At 44.8% G+C, this 18027-nt stretch overlaps 1 protein-coding gene across 1 annotated transcript; it reads right to left on the bottom strand.

Annotated features, from left to right (window-relative positions):
• Positions 1 to 12456: 12456 nt before the first annotated feature.
• On the bottom strand, positions 12457 to 17815 carry LOC142586262 (uncharacterized). The gene is made up of 4 exons (XM_075697509.1): positions 17668 to 17815; positions 16955 to 17017; positions 15343 to 15409; positions 12457 to 13040 (listed from the first exon to the last, which is right to left on the bottom strand). The coding sequence occupies exons 1-4, from the start codon at positions 17755 to 17757 to the stop codon at positions 12457 to 12459; spliced, it is 804 nt and encodes a 267-aa protein (XP_075553624.1). The 5' UTR covers positions 17758 to 17815.
• Positions 17816 to 18027: the final 212 nt, after the last annotated feature.

Genomic DNA, 18027 nt, shown 5'->3' with positions numbered 1-18027 from the left:
AAAACCAGTTGCTAAGCGGGTTGTTCTTTTACGTACGAAAGTGTAGTTACGTCACTCTCTGCTTTGTATGCTATAGTTGCGGCTTCCCGGCTACTGCATATTATGCAACCGTAGTCTTAACTAGCCTACGCTTGCGGCCAACGCTATGCGCGAAAGCGAGCTTTTTAGTTCTTTTGTTTTCTTTCCCCCTCGCAGCTGGTGCCACAGCAGATGCCTGGAGGCGAGTGCCATCTGCTGGTGCGGCAAGGAACCCAGCAGCGCAGGCGGCCCACGCTTCCCGAGTGTTTGCCTACGGAGAGGGCAGACCCATTGTGAGGTATAGCTGTACAACTTCGCTGTAAAAAAATATAGACGAATCCGCTGGAAACAGCCAGATACGAAGCAGCACTTATTGGGGGCGAGGCTTTGCGAGGCATTTGGCTCATGCAGGTGTCAGTGACGTGTGGGTGCCACATTACTCACGCGGGGCGTTGAAAACGATAGCTGGGTTCAATACAGAGAGCGCAGCTGCAATGCATACGACGAGGAGGAAAATACGCCGCAAATTGGCTTGCATATGCACGGGCTCCCACCTACTCACACCGTGCTGTCGGCGCCACGTCCCGTTTGGCAGAGCCACATTTCACCCACTTCCTCCAAATAAATACGACGGAAATTTCCAGTAACATTTACACAGTGTAAATTGCAATTGCTGAGAAGAAATTGGCCGGAAGAGGCGCGAGTACCATGTTTTGCGAGTGCGAAATGCTGTCCACTACCTAACGAGTACAAGCGTAGACAAATTTCCTGGCACATATGCAAACACGTGTATATTGCCTGGCTCTAAACAGCGCCACATTCCGTCAAACCAGGTTGTTTCGGTATCTTATAACCTCGACAAAGACTTAAATTGAACTGTTTGCTTTGTTATCAGTCCATGTTCATAATGGCTTCATCACTAATCAATACAAATGTGCATGTTTGCGTGTGTATTATAAGACTGTATGTATACGTGTGTCTATGTGTGAGTATGTGCGTGCTCGCAGCGTGCGTGCGTGCGTGCGTGCGTGCATGCATGCGCGTGAGCATATGTGTTCGCGCGTGCTTGTGTCTCTGCGCGCTTATGTTGAAATGATGAATAATGCATAGGTTGAATAGCCGGACATACGCGCGAAAGAAATATGGCAGTTTCTCCTGAAACACAATACAGTAACAGCTAAGGATTAGGTTTGTGGACGAGACCCTCGGCCAGCATTCGCGGTGCCGAAATGTTGGCGCGACGCATAGCGCGAACGAACTGCTGCAGTGCAGCAGAAACTGCGCCCTAGATAATACCAGCCAAGGAAACGCTATAGTGCGACTGCGCACAACGCTCATGGCCGCAGCGAAAGCAGAAATCTGTCCTATCTGCAGCGTATGATCGATTGAGTTGAGCGTGACGATGCGTCCACTTGGTTTTATGGGGATGGTTCACTTGGTAATTTTCGCAGCCAAACGCACGACGCCTTCCTCGCTTCTCTGGAGACATTCAAACCACAGAGCTTACCTACAAAAACTACTAGACAGAACTATGCCGCTAGTGCCTATGAGAGCTGCAAGCATAGAGGTTCAGCCACCATGGGAATAATGGTTAGCACATGGAGATGTCCTAAACCTCGTCCTACTGACATCGCACGGCTTTGTGGCTGTGCAAATTTATTATCAACAAATATTCCGGGAGAACCCATCTCAGCATAACTGTCGACCTTAATACGATAAGCATTTTGACAAGGAAATTGCGGCGCCAGCGGGCTTCTCAGTGGTTCGAGGAAACTCCGAGAGGTGGCGCTAGTACGAGTATTGACGAAAAGCGAGATATAAGAAAGAAGAAGAACGTGTTTGTTGCGGTAAAGCTAGGGAAACTATGGAGCATGTCTTATTAGAATGTGAAGACGTCTACCCAGCGGTCGATTTAGGCACCACTCGCCCCCTCGAAGCCCTTGGGTTCAGCGAGAGCAGTGGAAAAGTAAACATGTCCTCAATAGGGATTAGTAAGGGGCGATCGGAGGATTGGTGGAATAGAAGTAGGGAAACGACAAAAAATGGAGACGTACAGAAGCACAGTTCGCAATAGGGGATCAGGAAGTTTGGTTGTGGGAGTTCATACTGTGTTTTTTTCTTTTTTATTGTTTAACCTAGGTAGGACATTAGGCAGTATAATAGCAAGAGCTTGGTTGCACAACCCACCACCCCGTTCCAAAGGGGACGCTCATAACATCCATCCATCAATCCGACATACCTACCCGTTGCAAAGGATGAAGCCGCATCACATCATCACCTCATCAACGTCATCACTATAGAGCTTCAACAAGGTAAATATACCTGGTAACGAACCTTCCATAGGAGCCCATACGTTGAAAACATGGCGGTCCATAGGCGTTTCATGGGGCTTAACGCCATCTGTATGCGGTGGGAACACTTCCGGCGGAAGAAAAAATAATGTGACGCCATGTCCGTTAAAAGCAGAAGTGACGTCATTTTGTTTTCGAAGGCGCGAAATTTGTTTTGTTGTCCTGCCTTTGGAGCTATATATTCTAATGCCCCGTCATTCGACTTGGTGGGCGTTTCGAGCTTTCAGCGTAAAAAGCGATGCAGGAAAAGGCCAGCCGTACAGTTGTCGAAATCGCATCCCTGCACAGAACATACTTTATTTGGAGGCCGACGAAAGCTTTAGGTGTAGAGTGCTGATCCTATTGTCGGATGCCAAGCCCGTCGGCCAGCGAAGTCGCACGAAAACAACTGCACAATTATCTGGCGGTCGTAACTCACTACTTTCGACTGAAAAAGCGATGAAGCTACCCGCGTCACCAAATTCAGACAAACTTCGACAAGCAAGAAAGCGCAAACTGTGAGGGGGGGCGTATTTCAACAGGTGAGCTTTACGAGTGTGCCTTTCTGCCCATTTAAAGACGTGCATTGCATTGCAAGTGATAATGGCGTCAACGCCCCTGTAGCGATGGGCGCTGAAAAGAAATGCATTCATTAATAATAATAAAATAAATAAACTTGTATTTTCTTAACTCGTCACGAATATATAAAATTGACTAGAAATTTATTTGCGTTGAATGGGTCTAGCTGTGTCTTGCTTGAATTAAAAAATGCCTTTTTCTCTCCCAATGTTCGTTCCCTCCAAACATAGTCGCGCTTCAATCGCTGCTCCCATAACCCCCCATGCCGATGTCGGTGACAATCTGTACTGAACCGCTTTTCACCCGAAGCTTCGCGACCTATTTGAATCGACCTTGGCTTCAATGTGGTTGCTGGGCGGAGCACGGGAAGTGGCGGCACTCGCACTGGGGGGGACAAATTCTATCGAAGTGGTTGGAGAAAAATTATAGCATAGGAAAAGTACCGACTGGATTCAAATTGCGAGAACGCTTAGAGAATATTTTTCTACTAAGTCAGTTCACAGAGATTTTTTTGCTCAGAATTGACCGTTATGAGTAACATTTGAGATATAAAGGGCGCTTAAGACAACTGATAGAGGTTATTTCTAAGGGATATTCTCTGGAACGAGGGCACAAGTGATTTTGTGTAGCCCCTGCTAAGGAAGATGTATAGACTACCAACTACAAAACGTATGAAAAGGTCGCAAAAGCAAATGACTAGCGGAAACTCATCGAAGACTGAAGCTAAGATGCCCTCTGTGTCCACTGCTGTTCACGATTCATGTTAAACGCATAGAAGGACGACCGGAAGACAGTAAATTATGTTTTGATTTATTTTAAATCCGCAATGGGCAAAGGTTGCAACCGAGGGTGCCTCGGCTAATTTAAGTGGAAGACATTGTGCTGCTAGCAGACAGTGTATTCAACATAAAGAAACCTTCGACCACTCGCGCAATAAAACGACATATCTAGGCCTTTATTTTAACACAACTAAATCGGGGAGCACTATCTTTATTGAAGAAACGAGTTATGACAGAATCTATTCAGCAGCAAGTCCCATACCCACAGTCAAGCAGTATAAATTCCTATAGGTGTATAAAAAAACGAAGGAAACGTGAACTTCCATCATTGTGTGTGGCCGTAGCGATGGAGCGGGTCTGACACGTTTTTAAAAATTCTTCCTTATCTTCCAAAAAATCTCGACGTTGTAACTACGTACTGTGCCTGGGAAGTTTTTTTTTTTCGTGATATTCGCTGCCGACCTGCCCATGCAGACGGAAAAGTGCAGCACAGTGCTGCTCCGAGGGCGTTGCCTCGCACTTGGCAGTAGCGGTAGAGGGCGTCGGCCATGTTTCTAAACGTTTTTTCCGTATCTATCCAGGTTGGTTAACTTTACTATTCTGCGTTTTCGCTCTTTCGGTGCTCTGGAGCTGCAGCCAAAATGTGGGTACACCCCCGAGAGCGCATATTTAGAGCCTAGCACCAAGGCCTCGTAAAACTGTGGTTGTGCTGTACCTTGTCACTGCGTCTTTCGCCTTCACTTTACCAATGGCCTTATGACACGTTTGTGTCTCTTGATTGCCTGCGATATCTTCAGGTAGCGAATGCCCCTTTGCAATGAACCCGTACTTTCCCACTTCTGGCGTTTGCAATGAACTGAGTGTAATTCAGTATACATTTGGTCAACTGTTCAGGCTCATCTCAAACAACATTTAAAAGCAACAGTGAACTCGTTCGTAAAGCATGGAGATGTGTGACATATCGAAAGCTGAAAACACCCACTGGAGAAAACCAGGGCAAGGATTCCTCCATTGCTGCCCGTTTGGCAGAAATACCTTGAAGGCTCGACGCACTCGCTGTCTTGCCAAACCAAGTAGATGAAGTTAAAGTCTCAATATGGCTATAATGTCACAAGCGTATGGCGAGGTTTCGAGCTCACAGATGCAGCGAGAACGGGAAATTGGGAATCTAAAAGAGCATGCGCATGATCTTGAAGAGGCTGCACCCCTGGTGAAATTCAGCATGTAAAAGATGCTCTCCATGACCTTTAGTTGCGCAACAGAAAGAAAAATGTTGAGATTTACGGTATATGAAAAACTAGCGATTAGAACTAACTGCTTAAACTAAAAGATGTTGCCAAATTTCGCTCTTCACACGCTCTTCACATGCTACCTGCGAAGTCAGGAAAGGAACCTGGAATTGTAGTTCGTTTCTGCCATATTTATTCGTGATCGCGCCATCTTTCTTCGTTTCTTCGTGATGCTTGTTCGCAGGCCCGAATAACTTTACGCATTGCAAAATCGTTCGTGTCCATTTGTGAGGACATGACGAAACAGAACGGGGTACTACTGCGTCCCGCTAGACATTGGGCCGCAGAGTATTGTCACCGATTTGTTTGGCACTCGAATTACAGCAATTAATACTTAAGCACTGAAAATATTTAGCCACAAAATATTTTCGTGTAATTGCTTACCTCTAACTCACGTAAACATCAGAAGTTTGAAGAGCAAACAAGGTGAACTAAGTATGCTTTTGAAGACACTCCGTGTGAAATTCGATTTTACAATAAATACAGAAGCATGGTTACCTGAAAGTGACTGTGTTTCCGTTTTGCCAGGTTACAAATCGAAATCTTAAGCTATAAACAAAAAAGGGGTTGCGGCATTGTAATCTATGTGAGATAGACAATCACGTACTCTGTTCAAGAAAAGCTTTCACCTGTTAACGAAAACAACCTGATGGTGCGAATGGGAAATGCTGCCATAAAAGCGCTTTCAGACCCCCAGTGGGGAGATACGTAAGTTTTGTAAAACATTGGAGAACTTATAACACAGTTGCTTTCGAAACGAACAACTTAAACTGATGGGTCAGATTCTTATCGACATGTCATTTGATTACTGCAGGCCTACAGAAGTTAAAATGCTGCTCTTTATCTATGCATGCTCAAACTTTGCCAAGGTGCCCACCAGACTGACGGAAGTGCTGAAACGCTTCTAGATGTTTGTATATTTAACTGAAACCAATGTGAGGTTGCTGTTGTATTGACTACAGACATTAGCCATCATTTTCCAGTTTTTTTTTTCTTTTCAGCCTCCATCAATATTGAAAACAGAAGAATACAATCTCATACTCAAAAAGAACAACAAGTGATAATTCACTTCAACATTTCAAAGCTATAAGGAAAGAGTGGAGTGGAGCAAAGTTTATAGTGAAAATTATGCTAACATTGCTTATAGCAATTTTCACGTCTAATATTAGAGTGCTATGATGAAGCATTTTGTATTCAATTTGTTAGACGCAAATATAAAAAGCACACAAACCATGGATTGACAAATGCATTTAAAGACAAATGAATATATATATATATATATATATATATATATATATATATATATATATATATTTCGTGTCACGAGTCCGTGCGTACACGTGCAACAAATCTTTTGAGAAAGTTAAAACTTAGAAACCAACTGAATTCCACACTAGAAACGCCAAGAAAGCTGGCTATGAGTATATATTTAGGAAAATTTTCCATTAACAACGTAAATTGTGAGAAGTAGGAAATATCGTAATGAACAGAAATTAAGTTAGATATCTGCCAACTAAGATGTCTTTTGATGGTAACGTGTTTCGAGGCAGGGAACAAGGTGTTCCTCCTGGATCAAAATTGAGGTCGTTATGTTTCTTTCTTTTGTAAGTTATATAGCAAAATAGACGACTCCCCTCAAATTATTTTGAACGCGGATGACACCAATCTTATTTTCTTCGGACCGCACCAGTGAACTTAATGAATGCAAATAAATATTGGGAGTCACTTATTCATTAGGTTGCAAAGAAAGCAAACCATCTTAATACAAAGAAAACACATTTTATTCGGAGCGATTAATAAACACGTTCCAAGCGATTTTATAATATCATTCGAAGGGGCTGTATTTGATAGGGCCAAAATAATAAAGAAATCTTGGTGTTTGGTCCAGCAACGAAATATGAAATGTTCATATCATTCAATTTTCCCGTGCGCTTGCACAACCTGTTGGATATTTAGAAAAGAAGGCACACCTCATACCACTTTGGTTCAAGATTTGGCTGAACAATACAATTTTTTCATAAGTTATTTTATGGAGTATTAGTGCAGGGAGCAACAAGATCAAGCTATACAAAAATTATGCTACAAAAAAGTACTTCGTCTCTATATTAATTATACCGGCCGTGTAAAGAACCTGCGAACCGCTATATTGTTTACTGAATAAGCTATGCTTCGGGCAGATCAAATTGATGATTTGAAACTCCTTATACAGAATTATTTAGATATGTGTGTTAGTGCATTTGACAGTGACGGGCAAGCTGATAATTCAACAAACAAAAACTTTGTCACCAAGATGAAGACAACTTACGGCAAACAAACTTCTCTATATCAGCGACCAAAACTAATCAATATAACTGAAGGTAGACTTCTCTCTAAGACCTATAGCATTTAAGAAACACGTAAGAAAGCTACTGCATCATGAAAATTTGTTTTTTTTTTATTACGCGAACTATTCTTTAGGAATATGTTGTGCTTTACATGTGCTGTGTTGAATTATAATGTACATACCGAACCATATGTTTTCGCTCATTTTCTGTTGACGATGTGCTTATGTTTTGCTTTGCTTTGTCATTTTGCGTTAAGAAATGCACTGTTGTGTGTTCTCATCTGTAATTTGTGCACTGTTATGGTGTTATTTCGCACATTCTATAAGGATTTCTACTGTAAATTATTGTAAGAACTTTTCTGAACACGTTGCGTATCGCAAATGCGGGAACATAGACTTCCATCAGGCAAATGCACCTAGACGCTGTCTCCTCTGCAAGTTTCAGGTTACAACAAAATAACTTTCAATTTCAATTTGAAACACCCATCAAAATATTCTGAGTGAAACAGAAAGAAGGAGCTCTTTAATGCTCAAATAAATATCAGGTGTGCCAGGAATTTAGACCGGCCTAAACGTTCGCAAACGCAATCTGTGCCTAGAATCAGAGATATTGTCGGGTTTGAGAGTTAACTAAAGGTTTTTGAGGAAGTGCGGGGTGCCATGGGTTCATCCTCCATTGAAGTCAAAGAAGCGTAGAGAAAAATTAGTTTCGAAAAAATATACAGTTGTATATGACTTAAAAGATATTGGTGACTAAAATGCACAAATATCTGTACCTCAAAAGTGTGGACACAGAATGCAATAAGAGGTGAAAAATGTTGGCAACCAATTGCAGAGTGATTTCAAGTGTAAATGACAACCTGGGGTCATCCGGTGAGTCGACCAGAAAATTGTAAATTGGATGCGAAGAATGGAAAACAAGTCAGGGAAGCTTTAACAGCGCAACGGCACTCGGCTTCTTTGCTCCTGGCCCACCAATTTCGCTCTAGCGTGTGAAAGTATCAGTGCAACTCAAAATTCGCGTGCCGGCAGGTGTGGACATTGATGACAAGAGCTACAGGCTTTCGAGCCGTTCGTCCGGCGACCCTGCTCCCCTTTCCACTTGAAGTCAACTGCCGCGATACTGAGAGTTCAGTGGGACCCAGCCACTCGAAGAGCCCTTGGAGCAGCTCCAGAGGTTTTGCCTCTAACTGGTGTGGCTGCCATCATCATCATCATCATCATCAGCCTGCTTACACCCACTGCAGGGCAAAGGCCTCTCCCATGCTTCTCCAACAACCCCGGTCATGTACTAATTGTGGCCATGTCGTCCCTGCAAACTTCTTAATCCCATCCGCCCACCTAACTTTCTGCCGCCCCCTGCTACGCTTCCCTTCCCTTGGAATCCAGTCCGTAACCCTTAATGACCATCCGTTATCTTCCCTCCTCATTACATGTCCCGCCCATGCCCATTTCTTTCTCTTGATTTTAACTAAGATGTTATTAACTCGCGTTTGTTCCCTCACCCAATCTGCTCTTTTCTTATCCCTTAACGTTACACCTATCATTCTTCTTTCCATAGCTCGTTGCGTCGTCCTCAATTTAAGTAGAACCCTTTTCGTAAGCCTCCAGGTTTCTGCCCCGTAGGTGAGTACTGGTAAGACACAGCTGTTATATACTTTTCTCTTGAGGGATAATGGCAACCTGCTGTTCATGTTCTGAGAAAGCCTGCCAAACGCACCCCAGCCCATTCTTATTCTTCTGATTATTTCAGTCTCATGATCCGGATCTGCGGTCACTACCTGCCCTAAGTAGATGTATTCCCTCACCACTTCCAGTGCCTCGCTACCTATCGTAAACTGCTGTTCCCTTCCGAGACTGTTAAACATTACTTTAGTTTTCTGCAGATTAATTTTTAGACCCACTCTTCTGCTTTGACTCTCCAGGTCAGTGAGCATGCATTGCAATTGGTCCCCTGAGTTACTAAGCAAGGCAAGATCATCAGCGAATCGCAAGTTACTAAGGTATTCGCCATTATCTTTTATCCCCAAGCCAGCAGAAGCCTTAGTGATATCGTGCCCGCTGCTCATGAGTGCAGTATTAAGTTGTGCTTGAGGTTCATGCGGACGTTCACGTCGTGGGAGCACTTCAATGCGGCGTTCATGATGCCTTTGTCCACTGACGCTAGGCGGCGCCTGAAAGAAAAGCTTGAATTCCGGACTCAACACAATGAGCTGAGTCCGATGTATGCACACCAAAGCTACGGGAGCTGCGGCAGATGAACCCGCAGCTCTCTTGTTCCATTATCCAGTTATGTTGCTTTCTAGTAAATAATGTAGCGCAACTTCCTCGGATCAACTTCCTAACCCCTATACAGGCCTTATTAACTATCCTGCTGATATTAAATCCGACAAGCTTGCAGCAATCTAGAAACTTCCTTCTAATATCCACGGAAGTATGCTGCACTCCCTCAAGACAATGAGAAAGCTTGCAGTTACATGGCCAGATCCCACAACAAACATGAAGTTTATTGCGCTGTGGTTGTAGAATGACGGCACCCAGAATAAAATTTTTTACATTGTAGCGAATTTATTAAGCCAAATGCATTGCGCCAGCTGATAAGCACGCACGCACCTTCATCACAATAATACATCCGGGCGCAGGCGCTAACACAGTTAGTATTGACGTCTATGTCTTCGTTATTCCGCAAATGGCAATGCGCACGCGCGTGAGCATGCAAAATCAGCCGCTGTAGAGGATGGTAACGACAGCGTAGTCTTAGGGTCACTAGATAGTTTCAAGGTGGCGCCATTCCTTAATCTAGCCGCCGTCTTTCTGACCGACGCACTCACTGTACCGCCATTGCACGTTGCCCATTGCCATTGCCAGTGCGGTCATAGAAAATTTCGGCAGGTTTGCGGTAGAATCTATTTTAATGCATTTTTGAAAGGACTTTCTAATGCGTTTTGAAAGGATTTGGCTGGCATTCTCAGATCATGAACGGCAGGTTGCCATTATCCCTCAAGACAAAAGTGTATAACAGCTGTGTCTTACCAGTACTCACGTACGGGGCAGAAACCTGGAGGCTTACCAAAAGGGTTCTACTTAAATTGAGGACGACGCAACGAGCTGTGGAAAGAAGAATGATAGGTGTCACGTTAAGGGATAACAAGAGCAGATTGGGTGAGGGAACAAACGCGAGTTAATGACATCTTAGTTAAAATCAAGAGAAAGAAATGGGCATGGGCAGGACATGTAATGAGGAGGGAAGATAACCGATGGCCATTAAGGGTTACGGACTGGATTCCAAGGGAAGGGAAGCGTAGCAGGGGGCGGCAGAAAGTTAGGTGGGCGGATGAGATTAAGAAGTTTGTAGGCATGGCATGGCCACAATTAGTACATGACCGGGGTTGTTGGAGAAGTATGGGAGAGGCCTTTGCCCTGCAGTGGGCGTAACCATGATGATGACGATGATGATGAAAGGACTTGCGAGAGGATGAACAGCGCTCCGAGTACATGACCACAGCAGTTGCTGTCTATGTTGCCGTGTGAGGCTACTGAAGTGTTCGCCAAACACTCAGTGCGCAAGGTGCATATGATTATGCAAAAGTTAAGGCTAGCGTTTTGAAGAAGTACCGCCTTTCAGTCGAAGCTTTTCGGCAAAGGCTTCGGAGCATGGGCAAGGACAGCGAGGGACATCCGAAGTTTGCATATGGCTTAAGGCAAACCTAGTCGAGTTCTTCAAAAGCGCGGAAGTGTACCAGAGCAGAGACACGATCATTGAATGCATGTGTCTAGAGCAGTTTTATAAAAGCATCCCACAATCTGTGAAGCTGTGGGTGCAAGACAGAGGAAACGTAGCCACTGTGGAAAGGGCAGCCGTTTTAGCCGTATAGTACGCAACGCGCTGAAAGCTGAGCGCCGAGGACGGAATTTCGGACGGTCGAAATTGACCACACAAATAATTTTCATTCAAAAAGGGATAGCAGAAGAAACTACCGGAGCGTGCAGACGTGGACAAATGGATGTCAGAAAAGAGCGAGGGGAAGTCAAATGGCGAAACTGTCCAGAAAGAGCACCAAAGGGTATTCAAATCTTTTAGACCGATCCGCTGCTATAAGTGCCGCAAGCTCAGATATATCGCTGAGAACTGCGGGAAGCCTAGGGTAGCTTTTTCCTACATGAGCAAAAGAGATCAGAACATTGAACTTTTACACCATATCTTCATGACCTGAATTTAATGTAGAGCCATGCCGGGTGCTACGAGACAGTACCGCCACCATGGACACTGTCCATCCGTCTTACGTGATGGTAGATGACTTCACCGGTGTAGTAGCATGGAATAAATAAGTTGTGGAAGAACACAGCATGTGTATCCCGATGGTGAAAGTCAAAATCAATGGGACTTTCGAGGCTGCTGTTTACAAATTCTTGTCTCTGCCCTTACATTTTTTTTTCGAATCGGTCGTATCAGTTACTGCATGAGCAGGGGCTGAAACTTGGAGAGGGCGTTGTAGAGGCGTTGACGCGAGGCCAAGCTCGTCAGATCGTAACGCTCTCACCTAAAAAAAACGCGAAAGCCCCTACAGCACAAGTAGTAAAAGAGGTAGCCTCGGCAACTGAAATTGAGCTAGGCTCCAGGGTTGAAAAAATGGTTAACGAAATCCTGTCAGCTGGCCAGCTCTACGAGAGCGTATCAGAAGGCATGCATGGGGATATGTAGGCTCCAGTTAGTGTAAATGACACATTCTTCTTTTGGACATTTAGGCAGACATATTGGTTGTTGTCATGAGGCTCTATCGCGTTAGCGACATATGTTAAGTCCGTGCGGATGTAGATGATCACTTTCGTGCTCGCACCGCATGCGGACGAGACGAAAGATTCATAACCGGACAGTCTGAGTGGAGTGCAAGAGGGGGAAAAGCGGTGTTATGTACATGCATCTGCAATGTTATGCATTGTCAAAGTGTGATTGCTTTATTTTTTTTAAGGAATGCGTCCAATATTCTTAGTAATGTCAAGGAGCACCATCTTTAAAGTGTAATAAATGTTTAATGCAATCATTATTGTCTAAACCGAAAGCTTCCCACAGAAGGCTCATCTTTTCTGCATGCATTTGGTCCCGCCTCTGCATCCTTTTCAAGTCGCCTTTCTTTTTTTTATGTCTCTGCTTTTCGCTTCGCCCTGCGCTCTTCAATTTCTACTACGTTCTCCAAGAACGCAGCCATTTGTAGCATCCGAACTGTAGTTGGGCGATTTTTTCTACCATCATCTCTTGGCTGCTGCTCCTGCTCAAGGGAACAAGTTGGAGTCTCTGTGGCACTACTAGTTGCACTTGCAGGGCTAGACATGCCATGGCAGACGGACTCTGATGCTGGCGAATGTGGGTATGTCTTTCTTGACACCACACCGCTCGCATCCCTCACTACCTCTGGTTCCAGGCTGTCGTCGAGCCACCTGATCTTATCCAGCTCATCTTCATAGGGGACATCAGCTGGAGAATTGCCAGATGTGTTGTTTTCGACAGCTTCTACATTTTTCCTCTTTAGCACTTTCTTGTATCTCGTGCAGCACTGCTCTCCGCTCTTGTCCGTACCAATTCTGCATTGCAGCTCTACTGCAATCTTTTCAAAGATAGCTTTCTTGTTTCTGAATTTTTTTAAAGGGCGCACTTGAGGAAAATAAGTGCTATACAAATCAAGCAGCAGCTTTGTCTCCCCGCTTGTCCACTCGAACTCCGGAGCTGGAATGTACAAGAGCAAAATAAATTGTCATCATTCATAACCATTTCATTTGCTGTGCCCAGCACTAACCTTGTTAAAAAAGGCATACTTCCTTCAGCAATGAAGTTTGAGTTGCACCTAAGGGAAAGAAAGCAGCGCAGGAATATTGTGTATATGTGTGTCTGTTAAAGCATCCATATAAATGTAACATAATATACAGTACATACCGCAATGTCCTATTAGATGAACATGCAAAAAGTTTGGGATCCAGTTTAGAGAATGTTGTTCTAACAGGAGCAAACTGAATCACTCTAAACCAAGTACAAGTTTCAACTGTTCATCATATTGGAAAATTTTCTATATGTTTGTCTTAAACCATATTAGCTACATACTGTTCTTGGCCGCCATTTACCTGCACAAAGCATTTCACTTATAGAGAATGATCAGTGGCGATACCACAGACTGGCTTTGAGGGGGACAACATTACCCGCCATGGTTGCTCAGCGACTATGGTGTTAGGCAGCTGAGCTATGGTGTTAGGCTGCTGTTCTTGGCTGCCATTTACCTGCACAAAGCATTTCACTTATAGAGAATGATCAGTGGCGATACCACAGACTGGTTTTGTGGGGGACAACATTACCCGCCGTGGTTGCTCAGCGACTATGGTGTTAGGCTGCTGAGCACAAGGTCGCGGGATCGAATCCCGGCCACGGCGGCCGCATTTCAATGGTGGCGAACTGCGAAAACACCCGTGTTCTTAGATTTAGGTGCATATTAAAGAACCCCGGGTGGTCGAAATTTCCGGAGTCCACTACGGCGTGCCTCATAATCAGAAAGTGGTTTTGGCCCGCAAAACCCCACAATTTAATTTAACTGGGGCACAAAATTGTGTTTTCGAGAAAAAATAAAGGTTAGCCTTTAGTTAATGGGGCAGCCTATTCTGAGCAGCAGACTGCTTATCCCCAACCTGGAGCGACTTTTGCCGTATCCACACATGCTTTGTAGCTGTATACAACGTAATGCCTCCATGACTGCTGAGGATTCTGTCGAAACCTCAGCAGTCATGGAGGCATTACGGAATCAGGGTGTAGACGAGCCGTAAAATACTGAAAGATATCTACAGCTGCTCCACAGCCACCGTAGTCCTCCACAAAGAAAGCAACAAAATCCCAATAAAGGAAGGCATCAGGCAGGGAGATACGATGTCTCCAATGCTATTCACAGCGTGTTTACAGGAGTTATTCAGAGACCTGGATTGGGAAGAATTGGGGATGAAAGTTAATGGAGAATACCTTAGTAACTTGCGATTCGCTGATGATATTGCCTTGCTTAGTAACTCAGGAGACCTATTGCAATGCATGCTCACTGACCTGGACATGCAAAGCAGAAGAGTGGGTCTAAAAATTAATCTGCAGAAAACTAAAGTAATGTTTAACAGTCTCGGAAGAGAACACCAGTTTACGATAGGTAGCGAGGCACTGGAAGTGGTAAGCGAATACATCTACTTAGGGCAGGTAGTGACGGCGGATCCGGATCATGAGACGGAAATAATCGGAAGAATAAGAATGGGCTGGGGTGCGTTTGGCAGGCAATCTTAGATCATGAACAGCAGGTTGCCATTATCCTTCAAGAGAAAAGTGTATAATAGCTGTGTCTTACCAGTACTCACCTACGGGGCAGAAACCTGGAGGCTTACGAAAAGGGTTCTACTTAAATTGAGGACGACGCAACGAGCTATGGAAAGAAGGATGATGGGTGTAACGTTAAGGGGTAAGAAAAGAGCAGATTGGGTGAGGGAACAAACGCGAGTTAATGACATCTTAGTTGAAATCAAGAAAAAGAAATTGGCATGGGCAGGACATGTAATGAGGAGGGAAGATAACCGATGGTCATTAAGGGTTACGGACTGGATCCCAAGGGAAGGGAAGCGTAGCAGGGGGCGGCAGAAAGTTAGGTGGGCGGATGAGATTAAGAAGTTTGCAGGGACGGCATGGCCACAATTAGTACATGACCGGGGTTGTTGGAGAAGTATGGGAGAGGCCTTTGCCCTGCAGTGGGCGTAACCAGGCTGATGATGATGATGACAACGAATGATGGTGGGTATCCCCCTGCAGCAATTAGCCGATGGAAAAAAATTCACACAGTTTACATATCGTTTGCGACTTCGTAAAGGTGTTTTTCGAAGCTAAGGAGCTTGTTTGGGTATAAATTTATAGACGTCGCAAAATAAACAAAGGGTCTCTTCAGGAAAGCAACCGTAAGCTGTGCCCCCCTCTCCGCTTCCATTAGAACCAATGATGATTGTATTGCAAGCATGCTTACCACGTGCAGCAGCCTTTCTTAACTGGCCAGCCCCACTTAGCAGGTACACCAATGGATGCAGCGGAACCTGTGTTCGTTATAGTTCAAAAGCACTAATGTAAATAAACCATAAAGATAGGCGTGACAGCACACGTAAATTCTTCAGGCATGAGGCATGATCTTTAAGTGTTGGTTATTGAGTCATTGCCTCCTATATTTTTGCCCATCAGTAATGTATTTGAGCACTCTTTACAAAACAAATAGTACAAGGGCGACGACAACGGAAAAGAACGTCTCTTTAGCATCTTGGCAAAGGCCCCTGCCCATAATGTATATGGCTGCACATATTTTTAATACATTGTTCATATATGAGTTAACACACTGAACTATAGCTCCAAGTGCTCCTCTGGGGGATGCCTGCTCCTAAATTTAGCAGCTCTTGAGTGTCTTCTGAAATTCTTGCTCATTGTTTCCGGTGTTTGAATTAGCACTTGAGAAGGTCAAGGAGCAAGCATAAAAACCGTAATGTTTTAGTTTAGTGAACATGATTGGGCATCTCAAGCTTCTCGTAGAAATAAACACACCTAATCTTAATATTTTTTCCTCAAAGCCACAAAAAAATAAATAAAGGACTTGTAGAGCCGTGGTGGAGGAGTCGGACCCTTTCTTTTTCTTATTTTTGTAACAAAGAGGGATAGCGGGCGCGCCGGGTCTTATAGTGAAAGGAGAACGGTACAATGTGCGGACTTTCCATGAAAGAAAAGCTTAACAGAGCTCGCCGTAGAAAGTAGTTATGTACAGACTTTTGTTGAGCGCAGAACAACTGGCCATTTATTGAAAATCCACTGTGTTCTTCAGTGGTCGTAGCGTTGGCGTCGCAATCGGTAGCACCTTCATGTACAGAAAGCAGAAAACAAGAATAAAATCTTGCGGGCAGAATTAAAAGCAACGAGGTCTGTTAAAGATAAGTAAAAAAATAAAAACCACTTCGGATCGCACGAAGCTCGCCATGCTTTTTCTAAAGAGGGTCGATATAATCTGCGCATTGCGAAATACACGACAGTGCGCGTGTGTAGGTGTATAAAACAGTGGGATCTTTACAGAGGCCAATACGTGACCCCTGTAGACCGTTTTTGTGTTTACATATTTTGCGAAAGGCTATCGTTGCCGGTAAATTCCTCTAAGCAGCACAATTTACAATATCCTATAAATGTATACCTCTTGAGCTGGCATGAGTTTTGCTGCATAATTAAAATATTTGACAAGCGAACTGTGCTGTTATATATAACAAGAAAGCTGCATACGCGAGCTCGACGCATGAAGCATATTATTTATATCTGAGCATACGCTTCATCAAGAACACGTGCTCGTAATATACTATGCGACAACACTTTTTTGTTGGGTAACTTGACTGTATAAAATGCATGACCGGAAGTTATCCGGAATCAGGACCACACTGCATGCTGCCGGAGCATGAATCAAGGGGGCAAAAATGCGGTTTACACTGCTCCGATATTTTGCCTGCGCTTATTTCTTTTGCCTTGAGATGCACCTAGACCGCTGTTTAATTTACTAGCCTTGAATGCCACGCGTAATTTGATGCTACGTTCCATTTCAAGTGAATGTTACTTACCGTTGGACTCATTTCCACCTTCCCTGAGGAGATCAGTAACAGCCGACGCACAGCAGGCGTCAACTCTACGTTGTCCCTGCAGACTCCTTGCGGGCGCGACATCAAAATTACGTACTCTGCGACTGCTGCGTAGTTGTTCTGTGCTGCCGCGGTCAAATTACACACGTGGGACAGATGCTTTGATTGCCGGGGAAACGTATTGAGCGGAAGTCGGGCATAGTTTCCGGAACCGGTTTGTGTCACGTTGTTAGATACGGGGCCGTTTCCTGAGCCTACTTCGAGTTCACCTGACCACATCGAATCGCACCACAGATAATTAAGGAGCGAAGAAGCACGGATACCCCATTCCTGAGGCGCGGCACGAGCAAACAAGTTGGCGGCCCCCACTTCGTGTGCCGCAGGTGGAGCTATTCACTGCTTGACTCTTCCCGAAAGTGAAGCGAGAGCCTGACATTGTTGCAGGTAAAGTGGGTCCCGAAGCATGACGGCTGTAATGCACCGTGAAAACCTGGCAGCGTCGCCCCCATCTGCCTATTGTGAAGGCGCATTGCAAGTCAGCAAGGCAAGACCGCAGGGAGAAGTAAGCCCTCGGACAATTGGGGACCCAGCGGCGACCCTCTCCGCCGGGTGTGACACCATCGCACGAGCGCCTGCCATTGGCCGAAAATGACGACACCCGAGTGGGCTCGCCGATTGGCCGAAAATGGCGTCACCTGAGCGGGTTCTCCCATTGGCCGAACGTGACGTGTCTTGGAGACACCGAAGGGCTTAAAAGACGCAGACCGGGAGCAGCAGGGGAGCATTCCTAGAGCATTCCTTGATTCATCTCTTGCGAGCTTCTTGCCACGGGCCGCAGCGTCCGAGTTGCTGCCGGCCCGTAATGACTGTAAGACTGTTAATTGACTCTCACTGTAAATAATGTAAATAAACCTTCCAAGTTTTTCATCCCGACGTCCTCCTCAACTCTTACAACGTGTACGCTGACTTGCTGTGTGATCTCTCTTGGAGTGTCCGTGCGCTCCGCTGGCAGATTCGGATTTGTGAGAGCCGAGCGCTCGCTCGAAAATTTCGGC

This window comes from Dermacentor variabilis, chromosome 6 (genome assembly GCF_050947875.1).
Source record: "Dermacentor variabilis isolate Ectoservices chromosome 6, ASM5094787v1, whole genome shotgun sequence".
In the NCBI taxonomy this organism is placed as follows: Eukaryota; Metazoa; Arthropoda; class Arachnida; order Ixodida; family Ixodidae; genus Dermacentor; species Dermacentor variabilis.
Note: the sequence above shows the minus strand (reverse complement) of the source record. Positions and strands in the feature narration are given on the sequence as shown.

What these genes read in the sequence shown, in the direction of transcription:
- LOC142586262 (XM_075697509.1), bottom strand. Translation starts at nt 17,757, where the DNA reads ATGCTCCCCTGCTGCTCCCGGTCTGCGTCTTTTAAGCCCTTCGGTGTC. An exon ending in CAATGGGAGAACCCGCTCAG is followed by an intron (nt 17,018 to 17,667) that starts GTGACGCCATTT and finishes GACAACGTAGAG; the next exon opens with TTGACGCCTGCTGTGCGTCG. An exon ending in AGGTGGAAATGAGTCCAACG is followed by an intron (nt 15,410 to 16,954) that starts GTAAGTAACATT and finishes TAACGAACACAG; the next exon opens with GTTCCGCTGCATCCATTGGT.